The sequence below is a fragment of the Chelonoidis abingdonii genome, chromosome 4 (assembly GCF_003597395.2).
Source record: "Chelonoidis abingdonii isolate Lonesome George chromosome 4, CheloAbing_2.0, whole genome shotgun sequence".
Lineage (NCBI taxonomy): Eukaryota > Metazoa > Chordata > Testudines > Testudinidae > Chelonoidis > Chelonoidis abingdonii.
Window position 1 is genome coordinate 115,240,569 of NC_133772.1, and position 21,543 is coordinate 115,262,111.

At 40.5% G+C, this 21,543-nt stretch overlaps 1 protein-coding gene across 3 annotated transcripts in view; it reads right to left on the reverse strand.

Moving 5' to 3' along the window:
- Positions 1-21,543, reverse strand: part of CEP128 (centrosomal protein 128) — a 430,997-nt gene that overhangs the window by 379,601 nt on the left and 29,853 nt on the right. For all 3 annotated transcript variants that reach the window (XM_032801915.2, XM_032801917.2, XM_075065602.1), the window contains exons 2-6: positions 15,383-15,543; positions 12,828-12,914; positions 4,674-4,800; positions 3,883-4,004; positions 882-973 (exon numbers count right to left, since the gene is read on the reverse strand). In XM_032801915.2, the coding sequence (XP_032657806.1) occupies positions 882-973; positions 3,883-4,004; positions 4,674-4,800; positions 12,828-12,914; positions 15,383-15,529 (575 nt within the window). In that variant the 5' untranslated portion in view covers positions 15,530-15,543. The remainder of the gene's footprint in view (positions 1-881; positions 974-3,882; positions 4,005-4,673; positions 4,801-12,827; positions 12,915-15,382; positions 15,544-21,543) is intronic.

The following is a 21,543-nucleotide window of genomic DNA, read 5'->3' on the forward strand; positions in this document are numbered from 1 at the left end:
AATTTGTAAGACATGGCATCACTCTTAAACTATGAAACGTATGACATGTAAAAAAATCAGCAAGAGCAGAATCCAGAATGCAAATCATTTCTCAAGTTACTTTCATCAATAATTTTGTTCTAGGATTCAGATTTTAATGAGGACACAGCTATTACATAGCAGCTATTCTATATAGTGAGAAAGCCATATTCCTGAGTTTTAGCTGCCAATCCCTTGCAATAAGATAGTGCTAATATTTGCTTTGTCGTTCATTTAGAGATCTGACAGCACTTTGCAAACAACTTAATTTTTGCTACACATTTTGCAGATTATGCCCATTTCACAGAACAGTAAGTTGAGGCAAAGAAACCATAAGTGACCTGCTCAAGGTTCATCTGTTTTTTTGGATACTACAGAAAACCTTAAAGGTCTCAATCAAAGCTCATGGAAATCATTGGTAGTTTTTCCATTGACTTCAGGGGGCGACTGATCAGGTCCTAAGCACAATCTACCAGTGGAAGAGTTGAGAATAGTACAAATGATTCCTATCCCCTAACCCACTGGATAAGCCAATGGAAAACGCTACCTTTGAGAAGGATTGTGTTTATTATATACTGAATATGAAGATGATGCAACTTAGATAATTTATCATCATATAGGTTTTCCTCCCGCTACATTTTGGAAGGAAGTTCTAAAACTCTCCTCCTTTTAAAATTACAATAGGAAGCATATTGTCCATTTTGTACTCCTGTGATTTCTTTTTTATATTTTGTTCCGTTACATGGTTGAACCAACAAAAGTTAATTTCTATATTTATAAACAGCTCTTAAACTACATTTCTTAATTTATTCTTTAAACAGCTCATCTTTTCTGCCTGATGTGGAAATGGATACTACTTATACCGGTATCTTCTTGAAAGCTCCCTGCTGATATCATCTCCTAGGCGAACCTGTTCACTGCTAAGGTCTCGAAGGGAGTGGTGTAAGGAATGTAGCTGCAAATGAGAACACACAAATTAAGCTGAAAAAGTTTGAAATGTCTTTCTTCAGTGTCATTTCAAAAAGAAAAATGTATTTTAAAACTTTTTAAAGAACCATTTAAACAAAACATATAGGTTAAAGATGACGAAGGTGTCAGGACCCTCAGGTCTGGAATTGTTTATGGTCTGCTTCTGGTTCTAAACACTACAACTATATTATTTCATATGTAATTTAACATTTATTCATAATATAGGGCTGGATTAGGCAGGTGTGCTAGTATAGCACTAAAGCTTTTCTCCCAGCAACCATATCACAACAGCACACTTCTCAGCTGTGCACAAGAAAATGAAGTAGCAAGGTTCTAAACTGAGGTTGTTCAAGTGCTTTGGAGCGTACTGATTTCAGTTACCCGTCCCTTTCCCATCCAATCCTGGTCTCCCTGCTCCAAATCAAATCAGCAGATCTGGGCAAGTGGAGAAATTAAACTCTCTGAACCATCTGTATTACCTTTCTAAGGTGATCTTGAAAATTTAACTTGGATTCTCCTCTCTGAGCAAGCAGAGCAGTATAGTTACAGTGTAGAGCAGCATGGTGGAGTAGGAAATTGCTAGGGGATGGGGGAGAGGAAGTCAATCTACTGAGAAAATACCATTTATAAATGAATCTAGACTTATATGGATTTAAATTATTGTGGAATTATCAATATACTTCATCACTTGTCATATCTAACAAAAATATGGGAAGACCTGGCAAGGTAAACATAGGGAATGGGAATGCTGAGATTGTGAATGTGGCAAGGGGGGAATACCAGGATTCAAGATGTGGTAAGTGAGATTTGAGCATCACCTCATCCCATAAATGGGGGGGAGGGATAGCTCAGTGGTTTGAGCATTGGCCTGCTAAACCTGGGGTTGTGAGTTCAAACCCTGACGGGGGCCATTTAGAGAACTGGGGTTCTGAGGATTGGTCCTTTTTTGAGCAGGGGATTGGACTAGATGACCTCCTGAGGTCCCTTCCAACCCCAAGATTCTATGTCTATGTCAAATCAAATAGAGCTTATGGCCATAGTCAATAAAAATCATCCCAGAGAACAACTTAGCTATGTTTTTACTGAAATAAAATGATATAGTTAATATTTAAGTAGTTTTATAAAAATAAGCAAAGTAGTACTTATATTGGCATATAAGGTCTCTCTCTCTCTGTCTGTGTATATATATACACAGCATCAAAATAAACAAAAAAAATGTTCAGAAAGATATTTAACTATATACGCAAAAAACTTATTGGCATTCTAGGAACCACCATAAAGCACAAAATGCTGTCTACACACACAACAAAAACAGTGTTTTTCCAGAGCTTATTATAACAGGTATTTTATTGTTGAAAAGGTTAACTAACTCCTCTTTTAGGGGAAAGGTCATTACAAAGATTATGGTGGAACAACTCTGGCAGTTTCTGGGGTCCTCAGACTTCCTTAACCCTGTGTAATAAAGATTTAGATTGAATTACAGTACAAAAGTTGCATTTTTACATCAGCTGATCGTCTAGCAATTAATGAAGATAAAGAGCTCATGCTGATTTATTAGATCTTTCAGCTGTCTTTAATACTAATTATGATGAGATTCTGTTGGTTTAACTGTGGTTTACTGCAGAGGTAGAGGGACTCACTCAAGTAGCTCCATTCATAGCTACCTGGGGGAGCCCAGAGAGTAGTTTGGGGTAAATGCTCATATGTGCTGAAGCCTCTCACATAGGAGGTACAATAGGAATCCATCCTATTATCCTACCCATTCAAAGTGTATATCAGGCTGTTTGGAGAGTTAACGAGTAGACACGGGCTGAGGTGTCTGCAACAGACCAACTGACACCCAAATCTTCATCTCCATCTCATTTCACCTGCCTGGTGAAATGGGACAAATAACTCAACGTCTACATGTAACAGGTTGAAAATAAGGACGAGCTGGCTGAAATTAATACAAAAAGATAGAAGACACTGATATCACTATACACCATGCCTTTGTCACCAAGAGTTTGGATTGCCATAATGCAGTATACATAAAGCTACATATATGAAACCATATGAAAATTGTGGCCAATCATTTAATGAGTGGTGTATCACACAGGAAGCAGATTCTCCCCGTGGGCTATCAACTACAATTGTAGTCATTAAACAAGCCCAAGATGAGCTCCCTTAATTTAAAAGAGATGGGGCTGGTCTCAGGGCATCCCACAGAAGAGCTTGCTCACCTCATAGAGCCTCTGAAAGTTAAAAACTGTTAGCTACAAGACCTGCTTTAAGCAGATATTTGGGCCTAAGATGAATGATGGACTGAGAACTGGAAATCCCAGCATGTTTGAGATAAGCATAGGTGAATTAAGGATGGGACAAGACTAATGTTTTAATTCTGTGTTGATGTTTGTTTAAATAATTGTAAAGCACTAAGGGTTGTAGTCTTTAGATCTTTTTCTCATGATTACAAGGGCTAAATTATTACATGTCAACCCTATATCAAGAGATTTTCAAATAATACTTTTTAGGATATATACAGCATGTCACAGCCTCTGTCACTCTTTATATAAATAAACGATCAAGTTTCAGAATGAGCAATGACCAGCCCACCTCAGCCAGGAGGACAGTTCACACATGGTTAGTATTTTGAGTTTGAGAGGTGAGAGTGAACCAAGCTACAGCAAGGGGGATCTTAGAGGACCTTCCTCAAAAACATGCACAATACGCTGTGCTCACAAGTGACATGAGTGCACTATGCATACAGAATACTTAGAGAAACTCTAGAAAGGACTTTCATGTCAGCAGCCAAAATACAAGTCCATCTGCTCTGAATTTCACAGAATTTATTTATTTATTTATTTAAAATAACTGAAAGGGACGTTTGAGAACAGATCTCCTACTAGTATTGAGTACCTGGTCCAAATTATTAGCCTCATCGACAAACCGGACATTAGCAGACCTAGACCTCCGACGTCTAGCGCTCTGTGAGTCTCCATAAACCCTGAGAGGTGAGGTAGGCTGGAAATGGTGGCTCCCTTTACAAGGTAAGAGGTAAAAAAATAAATGGAAAGAGAAAACTGAAGAAAGGAAAAATTTAAAAAACGATTTTCACACACACATATAGGCATATAAGAAATCAAAGACACAATGTGATAAATTTCAGAGACAACCAATAAATACATTTCTTGTGTGCTTGTGCATTTCATCACTCAACTTTCCCCCCCCAAATACCTGCCATCTGCCCACTAACCCACCTTCCCAGGACTTAGTCTAACATTTCAAACAGTTTTGTTTCTTTAAATCAACCTCCTAAAGAAATATTTCCTTCTCCTCCCAAAAGTGAAGAATTTGTCCCCAAAATTACACCTGCCCAAGGCCTAGGAAGGAAAAATTTCAATACTGGGCCAATGTCAGCTTTTTCTATAAATAAAAATATCACAATTTTAAAGCCCACTATTTCAAAGCTCTCTCAGGCTAGAAAGAGGAAATTTATATTAAAAAAAAAAGGAAGATTCTCAGCTTCCCAATGAGACATATAGCTCATACTACCAGCCCTAAATAGGCCCAAAATGTTGGACTTTTAAAATCATGACTTTTCTTTAAAGAAAAACAAACATGACTCTACTCCATTTAATGTAAATTCACTCTCTAGCATTAAAAGGATATTACAATGCAGTGACATACTAGAGCTTCTTAACATTTACCTGTGGCTGCTTCATCATCCAGGTCACTTGTGTATAAACTTGAAAGAGAGGCACTTCTCATTCCAGAATTTCTGGACAATCGTTGGCTCCTTAATTGGCCTATAGATTGTTCCAGTGTCTCTTTTAACTGCAGTAAAATGACAAATTGTTAAAAGGTGTGTTTACAGACATGCAAGAAAGTATGAATGTAAAAAGTGTGTGTGCGCGCACACACGCATGAGCATATATATATATATAAACAAATAAATAAAATTTGCTTTGAAAACTAAACAAAAATCTGGAAAATCGACTTAAAAAAAACAAATAGCATTGCAGTCTAGGAACACCAGATTTTGCAGTTTGAGTTGAAGACTAATTCCGTTGTGGCGCGACAAAACATGTCGCAATACAGTGTCTATGCAACAAAGACGCATCACATTTTGATGTCTCCACATCATAATACACCTCACGTCATATTTGCTGAAGTGAAAGTTTTGGAGGCAGGTCAATAGTCCTCCAACCAAGCTGGCAGGAGGTAGAACTGGTCTGAAGAAGACAGGAGTGGTAGGCTCATAACATTTTAAGTACAGTATCTTTAAAATAAAAGGATGCACAAAAAGGTGCAGTGCAGCAGGACCACAAAGGACTGTCCTGCACCACAACCTAATCAGACAATGGAGCAAGTCTCAGTAAGACCAAAGAACTCTCACCAATTTGAAATGAGAAACATCAATTATTTCAAATTTCATAGAATTTAAGGCCAGACTGGACCATTATGCTCAGTTACTCTGAACTCCTGTATAACACAGGCCATAGAATTTCATCATGTGATTCCTGCATCAAACCTATATGTTCTGGTTGAGTTAGAGTATATCCTTTAGAAAGACATCCAATTTTGATTTAAAGACTACAAGTGATGGCAAATTCATTGAATACCTAAGTAAGTTGTTCCAATGGTTTATTATTCTCACTGTTAAAACGTTCACCTTATTTTAAGATGAATTTATCTAACTTCAGCTTCCAGCCATTGGATCCTGTTATGCTAGATTAAAACAAAGTCTCTCCCAATGTAGGTAGATATTTATAGACACTGATCAAATGACACTGAATCAAGACAGTTAAATACAAAGCTGACTGTGAAGAGTTACAAAGGGATCTCACAAAACTAGCTGACTGGGCAATAAAATGGCAGATGGAATATAATGTTATAAGATCAAAGTAAAGCACTCTGGAAAACATGAATCTCAGCTATACGTACAAAATGATGGTGTCTAAGTTAGCAGTTACCACTCAAGACAGAGATCTTGGAGTTATAAGGGATAGTGCTCTGAAAACATCTGCTCAATATGTAGCAGCAGTTAAAAAAGCTAACAAAACATTAGGAACCATTAGGAAACAGAAAGATAATAAGACCGAAAATATCATACTACTACTATATAAATCCATAGCACACCCACACCTTGAATACTGCATGCAGTTCTGGTCACCCCATCTCAAAACACCTTTTACTTATCACAAGAATCAATAGGCAGCAAACACAAGGAAATACTTAAACCAGTGGTTTTCAAACTGCAGGTCCCGACCCAGTACTGGGTCACGGAATGTAAGGCACTGGGTCATGGCGGCTCTGGTCCGCACCACTGACGGGCCATTAAAAGTCCTGTCGGCGGTTCTGCCCAGCTAAGGCAAGCTAGTTCCTACCGGTCCTGACACCATGCTGCGCCCCGGATGCGGCCAGCAGCAGGTCCGGCTCCTAGGCGGGGCAGGGGGAGGAAAGGGCACAGGGGTCCGTGCGCTGCCACTGCCCAGAACACCAGCTTCACACTCCCATAGGCTGGGAACCAGCCAATGGGAGTGAAGGGGTGCAGGGTGGGAGGGGAGTCAGTGTCTGTGGGTGAGAGCCACGTGGAACCGCTTGTGAGCTTCCGTCTAGGAGCCAGACCTGCTGCTGGCCGCTTCTGGGGCACAGTGCAGTCCGCGGTGCCAGGATAGGCAGGAAGCCTGTCTTAGCACACCTGCAGCGCCACTGACTGGGAGCTGCCCGAGATAAGCCTGCCCCCCAACCCTGAGCCCCGCCCCCAAAACCCAGAGCCCTTTCCTGCACCCCAAACCCCTCATCCCTGGCCCCACCTCAGAGCCTGCACCCCCAGGCCAGAGCCCCCTCCAACACCCTGAAGCACTCATTCCCAGCCCCACCCCACAGCCCTCACCCCCGCATCCCAAGCCTCTGCCCCAGCCCTGAGCCCCTCCCACACTCCAAACCCCTCTCCCCCAGCTCTGTTAGGTTGCAGGCATTAACAATTTTCTTCAACTGGGTCACCAGAAAAAAAGTTTGAACACCACTGACTTAAACAAATGTACTTATTGCAAGGGAATGCTCTGAAGGCCAGAAGTATAACTGGGTTCAAAAAATAATTACATAAGTTCCTGGAGGATAGGTCCATCAATGGCTATTAGCCAAGATGGTCAGGGATGCAATCTCATGCTGTGGCTATCCCTAAATCTCTGACTGCTGGAAGCTGGGACTGGATGGAGTGATCATCAGCCAAGCAAGAGGTAACTCAGCAAACTGAATTAATAAAAAAAACAGACACATACAGGAAACTATGCTGATGGGATGAAATAGTGTGATGCACCTGGCTTCAGTGCTCCTGCTCTGGTCCCACAAAGTCAAAGATCCCAAGTCAAAGTGAGGCATGAGTCTAGAATGCCTTTAAAAAGGAACTCCCCCACCCAATTAAAATTAATTTGACTGTTTCAATAGAGAAGTTGAGGTGGTAATATAAGTACCCAAGGGACAACATCACAGCAACAAGAAGCAAAATCCCTTTAAAAATAACTACAGAAAACATTAGAGAGAGATTCCTAAAAATGTTCTGTTTAACATCAACGTAGTCTATGTGAAATGCTGAAAGAAACCAGATGTGGTAAGAGGCATGAAGATAATCACACATTAGTAAGTTACATATACATTATTGAACAAGGTGTAGAACACAAGTGGTAGTTCATCCAGTCACTCATCTATTAAGCTAATAGCTAATATCTGTTCATGCTTTTAATCAATTGTCTCACTTTAGCAGATAAAATGGCTGTTTTTGCAAGACAAGGGTAAAGACAACACTATTTGTATTCTGGTGATTTGTTAGATGAAGACCTGAGTACTTGTCATAGAACAACTGGACAACCAAATAAAATATGGATTAAAAAAAATGTATGTTGTAAGTTACATGTGTCAAATTGAAAAATCTTGATTCTGTAGGACTTCATTAAAGTACAGTGTACTACGGAAAGAAGAATTCCAACTGTATAGTGGCAACCAAAACTTACTTTTTTTTAAACACCACCACAATAAAAGGATATTTGAAATATAGACACTCAGTTTTGAGAATAGCTATACTTTAAAAAAAAAGGAACAGAGATGGATATATAAGGTCTCAGTTCTTAAAGTGATGGTAGTAGCAGGAACAAAAACCTTTAAACACATCTTTACAAGAAAAACAAACATTTTAAGACTGTCCTGAGACAAAAACACTGGTTCTCACATGAGATTCAAAGCAGGAGTGATTGTTTAAATTACTAACATCTGAATTCTACACAGGCAAAAGAGAAAGAGGCAAGAATTGGAACTTGATAGCTAAGAAAAGACAAAGGCAGACTTTCACATAAGAACAATGAAAACTCCAGCAGCTTTTAGACACATAAGCATAAGCAAACCCACTCCTGATCTAGCAAGAGGCCACACAGCAAGTAGGGTTAGAACCTGGAATCAAACTAAAGTCTCCTACCTGCCAGTGAACCACACTGTCTCTTCTTATGTGACAACAGTGACTTCAGGTCTAATGTTTTCACTAGTTAGAAGGAACCGGATTCAATCATGTTGAGGAAACTAGACAGGAAAGAACTAGGATTTTTACAGAGTCTCGCTTTTCCCCATTTAATTGTTCCGGGTTAGCTTTGTCTTTGCTATATATATCTTGCATCCAGAACTGGCTGCAATCATGCCGGGCTATCTTCTTCACTACAGCTACGAAAGAAGCATCTTGGGGAACCATTAACATGCATTTTCGTAGTCAAGTTGAGCATTATGAGCTCACAGACAATCCAGTTTCTGAAATATATTTAGGACAATCATCTAGGTAGTGCAGTGTGGCTTCCTTTTGCCACTATTCCCCAGTCACTGACAAGCATATGGAGTTCTTTCCAAATAGATTGCAAAATGTTGAGTTTCAAGAGATGGGCATGGAAGACAGTCAGTTGTTCAAGAAGAACTCTGGACTGACCTTGTTAAAAACCAAACAAAACCAATGAGCTGTAAATAAGGTTTATATAATGAAACTATATTTGGTAGATACTGCAGAACAGTGCAAAAAACAAATCTATTATAACATATTGGAATTGCTGCACTGGATCACTGTGCCATCAAGCCTACTACCCTGCATCCAAGAGTAGCCAACACTTAACACTGCATAGGAAGGAAAAGACATAATTTCCCCCTTCATTCACCCACTCAAATGTTTTATACATAGCGATGAGAATGAATTGGAAGTGTCAAGGTTTTTTTCCCCACTTTGAACTTTAGCACCCAAAAAGTGGGGACCTGCATGAACACTTTTAAGCTTAATTACCAGCTTAAATTTGGTATGCTGCCACCAGCCAGAAGTCTGTGTCTGGCACACTTCTGTTCCCCCAAAACCTTCCCTGGGGAACCCAAGACCCAAACCCCTTGGGTCTATAAACAAGGAGAAGTTAACAATCCCTTCTTTTTCCCCCAGACTCTCCCCTCTTGGGTTGCCCTGAGAGGCTACACAGATCCAAACTCCTTGGATCTTAAAAACAGAGGAATTAACCACCTCTCCCTTCCTTTTCCCCACAATCCCTGGTGAGTTTAGACTCAGTCCTTGATCTAAACAAGAAAAAATCAATCAAGTTCTTAAAAAGAAGCTTTTAATTTAAGAAGAAAAGGTAAAAATTATCTCTGTAAATCAGGATGGAAAATGCTTACAGGGTACTTAGATTTATATAGACTAAGAGGGACCGCTCTCCCAGCTGAGATTCAAAGTTACAGCAAAAAAGGTAAAAATCCTTCCAGCAAAAAGATACATTTACAAGTTAAGAAACAGAAACATAAGCCTAATCTGCCTTGCCTGGCTATTACTTACAATTTGAAACATGAAAGACTGATTCAGAAAGATTGGGAAAGTCTGGTGTACGTCTGGTCCCTCTTAGCCCAAGAGCAACGAACAAAACAACAACACAAAAAGACTTCCATCCACAAGATTTGAAAGTATCTTGTCCCCCCATTGGTCCTCTGGTCAGGTGTCAGCCAGGTTCACTGAGCTTCTTAACCCTTTACAGGAAAAAGAGACATTAACCCTTAACCATCTGTTTATGACAGGAAGAAACAGAGATTCCTTTTGAAGTAAAGTATAAACCAGGATTAAAATTCATTCATTGTAGGAGAAGCTCACAACCAAGACATGCCCATATTATGACTGAGCTAATTGTTGATAATCAAACTTCCCTTTAGCAACTGAAGACAGGCAAAATAGAAGGATGCCAACTACAGTATTTTTATGCAAAGCAGGATGCTGTAATAATCTTCTAATTTCTTCCTGTCAGGAATCGCGGCCTGCAGCAGAGCTAGTCTCCAGGCAGCCTCATTAGTACATCTGGCCTGCAGCCTGTTTAGCCATCCAACCCGACTGGCTGCAGAGGCCAACAGGCTGTGCCTTAAGCCAGCAGCTGCAGCTCGCTGGCTTCTCAACGCTCATCCCCATGACTGTGTCCTGCTCCTGCATTACCTTGCTCATGCTGCTCCTGCTTGCATCGAGCCTTGCCTCTGTCCTTTCCCGTACCTTGAACCCCTCCTTGTCTGCTACCCTGCTTGCTCCAGTTCCTGACCTCCAGTTTGACCCTTGACTCCAGCTCCTGGCAATGAACTCTGGCTCGACCCCCTGACTCTGGGTATCCAGATCCTGACCTCCGGTTTTGGCTCCTGACTATGGCTCTGAACCCGGCCACAAGGCATGCTCCGGCCAATAGGCTACACTGCCCTCATCCCAGTGGACTGACCTCCCTCACAGAAGCATCAGGAATGGAGAGAACTGTTAAAACCATTTTTTTACTCTTTGCTCAAGTTTCAACAAGAGATGGCAGAATCCTAGATCAGCTTAGATATTATGAAAACTTGATCAAACCCTGGAGATAACATGTAATTGTGGGGTTAGAAGGTAGATTTCTGGCTGCTAGAATTCAGAGCAGGACTCTTGTGAGGACAGTCTCAACACAATACACCTATGTTTAATTCCCTTGTCTGGCCTCCCATCACCCACCAAAAACTTCCTCACTGTTCCCACAGGCTTGGAACCAGTATAAGAGGGGCCAGTTGTATCACGAATTCAGACAGCCAGGGATAAGAAATAAATGGTAGCAAATCATAAGCATGTCAAAATAAGCAAGTGAGACTGCTTGTAGGCAGGAAGAAAGTATCAGACCATTGGTACACAGGAAGTATAATATGAATGTGAAGGTGATGGAAGATGACTTTTTTATGTTTAGGGAAGTGAACAGGAACTGTTTGAAAAATGAAGTTTTTTGCTAATAGAGGATGGAGACTATACTTTAGTATTCTAAGTCTCCAACAGGAGATATCCCAAAACTTTATTGCTCAACTTGAAGAGAAATCAAGTCAGAAAGATATCAGTCATGCAGATGCTAAAAAAGAAGGTCCTGAATCAAAATAAAATTTTGACATGGCCATGCTCAGCCAAAACCCAGTTCAACTTCTAGCTCTCTGAAAAGAACACCTACTAGTATGTTGAAAGTAAATAAGCCTATCATGTTTTTCTATACTCTGAAAAGTTAGCGTGTCTTTAAAAAAAAAAAAAAACCTGAATAAATTTCATCATTAGTAAAATAGAGAAAACTAATACAACCCAATCGTGAAGCTACATTTATCTCTCCCATGTCCAAGAGAAATGTTAAGAGTAAAAATCAGCAATTAAATTATATCTATCTATCTGCAAAGGCACAAGTACTCAAGTTTATCTTCTAAATCAGAGTATTAGTATTGAAGACATCTACGCTTCCCAACTGAGATAGTTATAGTCCCAATTACTAGGATAGAATAAAATTTTCCTACTGCTTTTTCAGAAGAAAAATAGCAGGTAATTCTACATTACAATGGATAAGTATGGAAATTCACATAGTTTAAATATTTAAGTTTAATTTCTTTAAATAGTCTACTTATTTGTATTGTGAAGTTTTATTTAGTATAGTAAACTGAGCACTGAAAGGCATATTTTACTAGAATTTACACAAATTATGAACATTGTATTACTGAACTCAATGAATATACACCCCAGAGTACTCAAATATTAGGCCAATTTTCAAGCAAAACAGTACATTTTCCACATTTCCTTTCATATCACTGGATTCAGTTTCAATAAATCTCTGACTTTAACATCTCAAACTTGATAGCTCCCAGAGTACCAACCAATTTGTTCATCCTTAACATTATCCATCTCCTGTTTTACTCTACAATTAAATATTACCCCATTCATTTCTGATTAAGTTCACTCTGGGGCAAAGGCTTGCAAAATGCCCTGTGTACCACATTTAAGCACCATTCCATGTCAGAGGCTTAAGTCGTGTATAAGGCCTTCTGTGGGCCCTCTGAACCATGGTGAATTTCACCCTTCAGCCATTTCCTAAAGGGACCACAAAGAAGACTAGGCCAACCAGTACTAAAAGTGTTCTAATCTCATTCATAGTGTCAAGTATCGGGGATGCTGTGTTAGTATATATCCACAAAAACAACAAGGAGTCCAGTGGCACCCTAAAGACTAATAGATTTATTTGAGCGTAAGCTTTCATGGGTAAATAACCTCACTTCTTCAGATTCCATGCATCTGAAGAAATGAGGTTTTTTACCCACAAAAGCTTATGCCCAAATAAATCTGTTAGTTTTTAAGGTGCCACCGGACTCCTTGCTGCTAATCTCATTCAGAAACTCTACCAATTTCAAAAGGTGGTAGTACAGAAGACTATTAAAGATTGATTTATACTGTTTAAATCTCTCTCTCTCTAGCTTGCCCATTGCTAGACACCAATTTTCAGCTGGTTATATAATAATACAGGAGGAAGAGGCTTAAAGTTACATTGAAAGTTGCTCACAGTTGCTATAGCTTCAGTCTGTTCATTGTTGTACTCTCTGTACTGTCCTAGCATCTGGTCAACGTGTCTCAGGTTTCGGTTGGTATCCTTAAGAACAAAATTGAGGAAAAAGAATGTTAAATTAGAAATCGTCTCGCCAAAGAAACAAAACTGCATTACTTTGTTAGTGTTACCATTAATAATATTTTGCCTCACATTAGGCATCTAAGTAAGTGATCTGATTTTCAATGTGGCTGAGCACCCACAACTCCCATGGAAGGCTGTGAGAGCTGGAGACACCGAGCACCTGCGAAAACAAATCAGACCAATCATTTTCAATAGATGCCTAAGTTTAAGCAGCCAAATTTTGCCTATACTATATCAACACGTTTCAGCCAAGGACCTTAAAGCAATCACTTAGCCTCATATTTTGGCAATCCCATTGAAATTCCCAAGTATCATTATTAAGGCAACACTGTAGTCACAGGTATTTTTAGAAAAAGTCATGGACAGGTCACAGGCAGTAAACAAAAATTCACAGTCCATGACCTGTCCATGACTTGTACTATATACCCCTTACTAAAATTTAGGCCACAGGGCTGTGGGTGCACTGAAGCAGCAGTCTGGGGTGCTGCGGGTGCTGGAGGTGGGTGGTCCCAGACCCCCTCTGGTGCTGGGGCGGGGGGAAGCAGGGGGTTTGGCGGGGATGGCAGGCTCCCTACCTGGCTCCGCCCAGCTCCTCGGAAGCAGCTGGCATATCCCTGCAGCTCCTATGGGGAGGGAAGGCCGGGGGGCTCTGTGCGCAGCCCCTGCCATGAGCGCTGGGTCTGCAGCTCCCACTGACCAGGAACCACAGCCAATAGAAGCTGCAGGGGCCAAGCCTGCAGGCAGGCGCAGCACACAAGAGCCTCCTGACCCCTCCACTTAGGAGATGCAGGGACATGTGGCCCACTTCCAGGGAGCCCCCACTAAGTAAGCGCCAACCCGCACCCGAACCTCCTGCCTCAGCCCTGAGTCCCCTCCCACATCCGATCTGCTGCTGCTGTGGGGAGGGGAATGCAGTGGCCCAAGACTGCCCCAACAGCGGTCAGTGTGGTAGCCTCGGAGCCAGCTGCATCAGCTGCTGCAGAAGTCACGGAGGTCATGGAAAGTCACAGAATCCATGACTTCCATTACCTTCGTGACAGACACGCAGCCTTAATCATTACCTGTATTTTACACATGGGTAAGCTGAGGCAAAGAGTTAAAGCTACCTGTCAAGCTCACCAAATAGTAAGAGAGAGCGTGAAGCTATGGGCAGGCACTCTCAATAAACTGAAAATATATACTGGTATTTTTGTTATATTGTCTGGCTCAGCAGCTACATAAAAATATAAGCCACTGTCAAGTAAAAAGGAAGTGTGATTTCTAGTTATGGCATAAGACTGGAGTCGAGATCTGGATTCTATTTAGTGCTGGAATTCACTTCACACTCAATGCCTCAGTTCCCCCATCCGCAAAATGAGGACAATGCATATTTCACACCAAAATATTAATCAAAATGAACACAGTGCATCTAACTCAGGATCTTTCTTCAGCTCAGAATTAAAACTGCAGTGTTGTATCTCAGTTATTCCAGCTTAAGTTTACTCTGTGTTCAAGTTAAGATTTCTCTTTTCTAAGTCACAACTCAGCAGACTCACTGTGGGTTCTTTCCTTCTCAGCATCACCAGTAGCAAAGATACTGCATGGCAGGCCAACTCGCACGCTCATTTTTATTGCTGGTGATGGATGCATTAAGAAGAAGAAAATAACTCAGCTGGACTCAGAGTTCAACGTGAGTCTGCAGGGCTGTCAGCTAGAAAGCAGTCTTAACTTGCAAACTGAGCTAGTTTGAGCTGGAGTCAGTGATACATGAAACATGGAACCCCACAATGCCAATTGTACAGAATTACATTTGCCCACAGAGAAGCCACTGCCCCAGAAAGTCATCCAAACAAGTGACATGCACTCTCTTTTGCATTCTAGCCTGTCCATAATCCTTTGTCTGAACAGCATCTATTCAGATTATCAAACCTGTGGGGAAGGGATCTTTGTCTTCACACTGTCTGTAATTGTTTTTTTTATTTATATTGTGATAACACATAGGACTCCCAGGACCCCATTGTGCTAGACAATGTATAAACACAGAAAAAAATGACAGTCGCTGCCCCAAAGAGCTAATGCATCCTGTTGGAAGTCTGCAGTTAATTTTAAAATAAAATAAAATAAAATAAAGATTGCTCTGTTCCCAAGCATTTTGCCAATTTCATAACTGAATGAAACATTATCAGACCTTTCCATGGTTTAAATAAGTCATTTCTAACAACATTTTATCAAGCTTCCATGTTGCTGTCAGAAATAGCAGTAAAATACTCACTGTAAATGCAGACATGGCATGCTTTATTTCCCAAATACTTTTTACAATTGGTAAATGGCAAGTAATATTTCCCATTACCACAGCACTTTAGATCACCTCATTCAGAAAAATTGGACACTTTCTTTTACACAAACGTAAGTTACCCTGTTTGCACAGCATCTGATCATTTTCTAACAACCTGTAAAGTGCTTGCTAAGGTATGGATCTTCTCTGTAACATCTCCAGCCCCATGGTTTCGGGCTCTGCTGTGGGTGGCTCTTAGAGGGCCCCGCGTTCCTACACGACCATGAAGAAAGTTGTCTGAATCACTGGATGACTCTGCCATTGATGTATTGAAATCTGGGGAACAGGGGAAAAGGACAGATCTGAACGTAACCACACTTATATTATAAAATCCAGTCATTAAAATATGAACAAACTTGAACATTTCTAATTGACCAAAAATATGTATTTGTCAGTGTTGGTTAAGAAGTGTGCAAATTATGATGAATCAGGGTTTTTTATTGCAATAACAACATGAAGGGAAGATGACTATTACAGCAATTGCTGACAACTCTGGAAGCATAAACCAGCGGAATCAATTAAAGAAAAAACAGGCGCATGAAAATAGTAATTTCCTTTTTAAGATGCAACATAGTATGCATTTCTCCGCTCTATGCATATATGCAAGAACTTTAAGAAACAACTGATGCCTCATGAAAAACATTCTACATAGAAATAGTTTTGCCTCTATTTTCTCTCTTTATAGGAAGAAGTGGACAGATGTAGTGGGAAGGAGATTCCAGTTTTCTATTAAATATAGAAGTTGACATAAAATCCAAGATCCGTGTTTATTACAAGATCACCTGCTTCAGGTTAACAATGTGAAATCATAATCCCATATGTAACAACATAATTGTCACTACAGAACAAAATGATCACCACAAAGAAGGAATTAGGAGTTCATGTGATCATAGGCAGAGAGAAAAACTCAAAACAAATATAGTTTTAAATGCAGCTATCACTAGAAAGAAGTTTTAAGAAGGGAGGGGCAGAAAAAAATAGGAAAAAGTAGCATTTCTTAGGCCCAACAGCCTTTAAATAGATTTCAAAAGTTTTCAGTGAGGCATAAACTTGTTGGTGTCACTAAGCATAACCCTAAGTAACTCGGGAGGGTGGAAGGCCACAAGGGTATGGAGCCTTCCTGGTTTTAGGCCTCAGCAGACAAGAGTCCCTCCATGTTTGAACTTTAATCGACCTAAAAGGCCAGGTGTAACAGCCATTATCAGCTGCAACAGTTCTAACCAGTCTAAAGCAGAAATAATGAGGCCTGTGCACCTTTAGCAGAAGGACAAGATAACTTGCAGAAGGAAAACTTACTAACAAGCTGCCGCGGCCAAGATTACTTAATGCACCTGCGCTTACGTAACTGCTACAGGGGGAGGAAGGCGGGCGGGGGGAGAAGAAAGAGAAAAAAAAAAAACTTATAAAAAGGGAAAAGCCGCTTGTGTAGGTGTGCTGGATCTGAGGCGTGCTGAGTCTCCCAGCACCGCTTTGAGATCTCAAATAAACTTTGCTTGCTTCTCCACCCTGGTGTATTTATTGGCGCTAAGCACTCCGAGCACGAACCACTGTTGCTTACCTTAGGCACCCTCTGTGCCTGCAACAAACTCATATTTAATATTTATTGTTTAATCTAGAGAAATGTTAACTTCCAGTAGTTGAAGCAGATTACTGAAGTTAGGACATCTCTGTTCTCTTCCCATCTTTCCACTGACTTTGGACAAGTCACTTAGACAAGTCCTGTGCCTCAGTTTTCAGTCTGATCTGTCAAGCAGTGTGTTTCAAGTTTTAATAAGTCCTGGTAAAGTACATTGAGATGTTCAGATAAAAGATGCTTTAGAGTTACTTTAGTAATTTTGCTTTATTTAATTTTCATTAGACATATTTCTTCAGACTCTTCACATCAAGTATTCAACATAGTTTTTTTCGTCCTTCTATTCAGACATCATCTTCGTGATAAATTCTCAGTGTTGTACATGCAACTTCTACTATATCAAATATCTTTTAAAACTGTTTGTGTCATCAACCCATCCATCCCTTTTCTCTTCCAGCTTTGACGACCTCTTTGTTCACTTCTTCAGTGAGGACCTCATCTTTTTTCCAGGCTGCCTCCTACTCTCTCTTTCCTTTAGATTAATTTACCTAAAATTAATTATTTCTTCCTTGATGCTTATGGCTAGTAATTAAATTATATTCACATTTCTCCTTCCCTATGTAATACACAAGGCTCATCTCTTCTCCCATCCTGAGAGGCAAAATTCACCACATCAATATACTTTAAATAGGCTGGTTAGGGGGAAGAGGTGTATCACTGAAATGCAAAGAAAATGGTCAGCGGTAATAAAATAAGAACCTAATTCTGGGAGGTACTGAACACTCATTTCTTACCAACTTCCCAGGAAGTTCCCAGACCTAAATTTTTTAGACTGTTTTCGAAAGTGTTTTTGATAACTGAGGGATAAGAACATAAGAATAGCCATACTGAGTCAGACCAAAAGTCCATCTAGCCCAGTATCCTGGCTTCCAACAGTGGCCAATGCCAGGTGTCCCAGACAGAATGAACAGAACAGGTAATCATCAAGCAATCCATCCCCCATTGCGCATTCTCAGGTTCTGGCAAAGAGGCCAGGGACACCATCCCTACCGAAGCTGGCTACCAGCCATTGATGGACCTATCCTCCATGAACTTATCTAGTTCTTTTTGAACCCTGTTAGTGTCTTGGCCTTAACAACATCCTCTGGCAAAGAGTTCCACAGATTGACTCTGTGTTGTGTGAAAAAATACTTTCTTTTATTTGTTTTAAACCTGATGCCTATTAATTTCATTTGGTGACCCCTTGTTCTTGTATTATGAGAAGGACTAAATAGCACTTCCTTATTTACTTTCTCCACACCAGTCATGATTTTATAGACCTCCTTAGTCGTCTCTTTTCCAAGATGAAAAGTCCCATTTTATTAATCTCTCCTCATACGGAAGCTGTTCCATACCCCTAATCATTTTTGTTGCCCTTTTCTGAACCTTTTCCAATTCCAATATATCTTTTTCGAGATGGACCGACAACATCCGCACGCAGTCTTCAAGATGTCAGCATACCATGGATTTATATAGAGGCAATATGATATTTTTTGTCTTATTATCTATCCCTTTCTTAATGATTCCCAACATCGTTCGTTTTGACTGCCACTACATATTCAATGAATGTTTTCCGAGAACTATCCACAATGACTCCAAGATCTCTTTCTTGAGCACCAACAGCTAATTTAGACACCATCATTTTATATATACAGTTGAGATTACGTTTTCCAATGTGCATTACTTTGCATTTATCAACACTGAACTTCATCTGCCATTTTGTTGCCCAGTCACTCAGTTTTGAAGATCCTTTGTAGCTCAATGCAGTCTGCCTGTATCATCTGCAAATTTTACCACCTCACTGTTAACTGTTGAATAGGACTGGTCCCAGTACACACCCTTGGGGGACACCACTATTTATCTTTCTCCATTCTGGAAACTGATCATTTATTCTTACCCTTTGAATTCTATCTTTTAACTAATTACTGATCCATGAGAGGACCTTCCCTCTTAACCCATGACAGCTTACTTTGCTTAGAGCCTTCAGTAAGGGACCTTGTCAAAGGCTTTCTGAAAATCTAAGTACACTATATCCACTGGATCCCCCTTGTCCACGTGCTTGTAGAACCCCTCAAAAAATTCTAGTAGATTGGGGAGGCATGATTTCCTTTTACAAAAAACATGTTGACTCTTCCCCAACAAATTGTGTTCATCTATGTGTCTGACAATTTTGTACTTTACTATAATTTCAACCATTTTGGCCAGTACTGAAGTCAGATTTACTGGCCTGTAATTGCTGGGGTCACCTCTGGAGCCCTTTCTAAACATTAGGATCACATTAGCTATCCTCTAGTCATTTGATACTAAAGCTGATTTAAATGATAGTCTGTAACCTACCTACCTATTACTAGTTAGTAGTTCTGCAATTTCACATTTGAGTTCCTTCAGAACTCTTTGATGAATACCATCTGGTTCTGGTGACTTATTACTGTTTAGTTTATCATTTTATTCCAAACCTGCTCTAATGACAACTCAATCCAGGACAGTTCCTCAGATTTGTCACCTAAAAAGAATGTCTCAGGTTTGGGAATCTTCCTCACATCCTCAGCCACGAAGACTGATGCAATGAATTCATTTAGATTCTCTGCAATGGCCTTGTCGTCCTTGAGTGCTCCTTTAGCATCTCGATCATCCAGTGACCCCATTGGTTGTTTAGCAGGCTTCCTGCTTCTGATGTACTTAAAAAAAATATTTGCTATTACTTTTGAGTCTTTGACTAGCTGTTCTTCACATTCTTTTTTGGCCTTCCTAATATTTTTACACATAATTTGCCAGAGTTTATTCTCCTTTCTATTTTCCTCACTAGGATTTAACTTCCACTTTTTAAAGGATGCCTTTTTGCATCTCACTGCTTCTTTTACTTTGTTTAGCTATGGTGGCACTTTTTTGGTTCTCTTACTATGTTTGGGGTATAAATTTAAGTTGAGCCTCTACTATGGTGTCTTTAAAAAGTTTCCATACAGCTTGCAGGGATTTCACTTTTGGTACTGTACCTTTTAATTTATGTTTCACTAACTTCCTCATTTTAGTGTAGTCCCCCTTTCTGAAATTAAATGCTACAGTGTTGGACTGCTGTGGTGTTTTCCCCATCACAGGGATGTCAAATTTAATTATATTATGGTCACTATTACCAAGTGGCCCAGCTATATTCACCTCTTAGACCAGATGCTGTGCTCCACTTAGGACCAAATCAAGAATTGCCTCTCTTCTTGTAGGTTCCAGGACTAGCTGCTCCAAGAAGCAGTCATTTAAGGTGTCAAGAAACTTTATCTCTGCATCCCATCCTGAGGTGACATGTACCCAAGCAACATGGGGACAGTTGAAATCCCCCATCATTATTTAGTATTCTATTTTTATAGCCTCTCTAATCTCCCTGAGTATTTCACAACACTATAGCCATCCTGGTCAGGTGGTCGGTAACGTATCCCTACTGGTATACTCTTGTTATTAGAGCATGAAATTACTATCCATAAAGATTCTAGGGTACAGTTTGGTTTATCTAAGATTTTTACTTCATTAGAGAATACGCTTTCACATACAGTACCACTCCCTAATCAACATGACCTGTTCTGCCCTTCAGATATATTTTGTACCCTGGTATTACATGCTCCTCTGCACGTGTCGGCTTTCCCCCAGCCGTTAGTTTAAAAACTGCTCTCTGATCTTTCTTAATTTTAAGCGCCAGCAATCTGGTTCCATTTTAGTTTAAGTGGCGCCCATCCTTCTTGTATAAGCTCCATTGTGGATAAAAATCAATTACTTTTTTTAAAAAATCAAAACAATTAGTTTTTTTAAGTTAAATTGGATGTTTTTGATAAAATGCTTGTTGAGGAAAAAACTTATCTAAACATAGTTTTAATTAAGATATCTTTGAGCTATAATATATCTCATCATGGAACGGGGACTATAAATTCTAATTCTATAGTATGAAAAAGACGGTTACTCACCTTTGTAACTGTTGTTCTTCGAGATGTGTTGCTCATATTCATTCCAAGTAGGTGTGCGCGCGCCGCGTGCACGTTCATCGGAAGAATTTTCCCCTAGCAACACCCGGCGGGTCGGCAGGCGCCCCCTGGCGTGGCGCCTTTGCGGCACCGTATATATGCCCCTGTTCTTACCCGCCGTGTCGGTCGTTGAACGTGGAGTGCGGCTTAGCTGACTCACATCCTACAATTTCACCCGTTCTACATAGTTCTTAGTTAGTTGTGTTGTTGGTAGTTGTTAATAGTTAATGAGTTATAAGATATAGTTGTTAAACGTAGTTGTATATAGTTAGTGGGCTGAGGTTATACTCCTCCTCGCCGCTCCGGGACCACAGGCTCATGCCTGGCTCTCCCGCTTCAAGCAGTGCTCGGCACGTCGTCGGCCGATGCCAAGGAGAGACCGCCCACGATCGTTCGCTCACGTGCCTGGGGGAATCCATCTGACGAGAAGTGCCGCTCTGCAAAGTCTTCAACCGCGGACAAAAAAGGAGCGGGCTACCTTTAAAGCAGCTTCCTTATGGAGGCCGCCTGACTCGGCAAGTTCCGGCACCGACCGCACCGGCACCGAACCACTGTCTTCGCACGGGACGACGGTACCGCCAACGCACCGCGCACCATAAGTCCTGTCTGAGCAAGCCAGCCCGGCGGCGCTCGTTTCACCTCGTCGCCGACAAGAAGGGC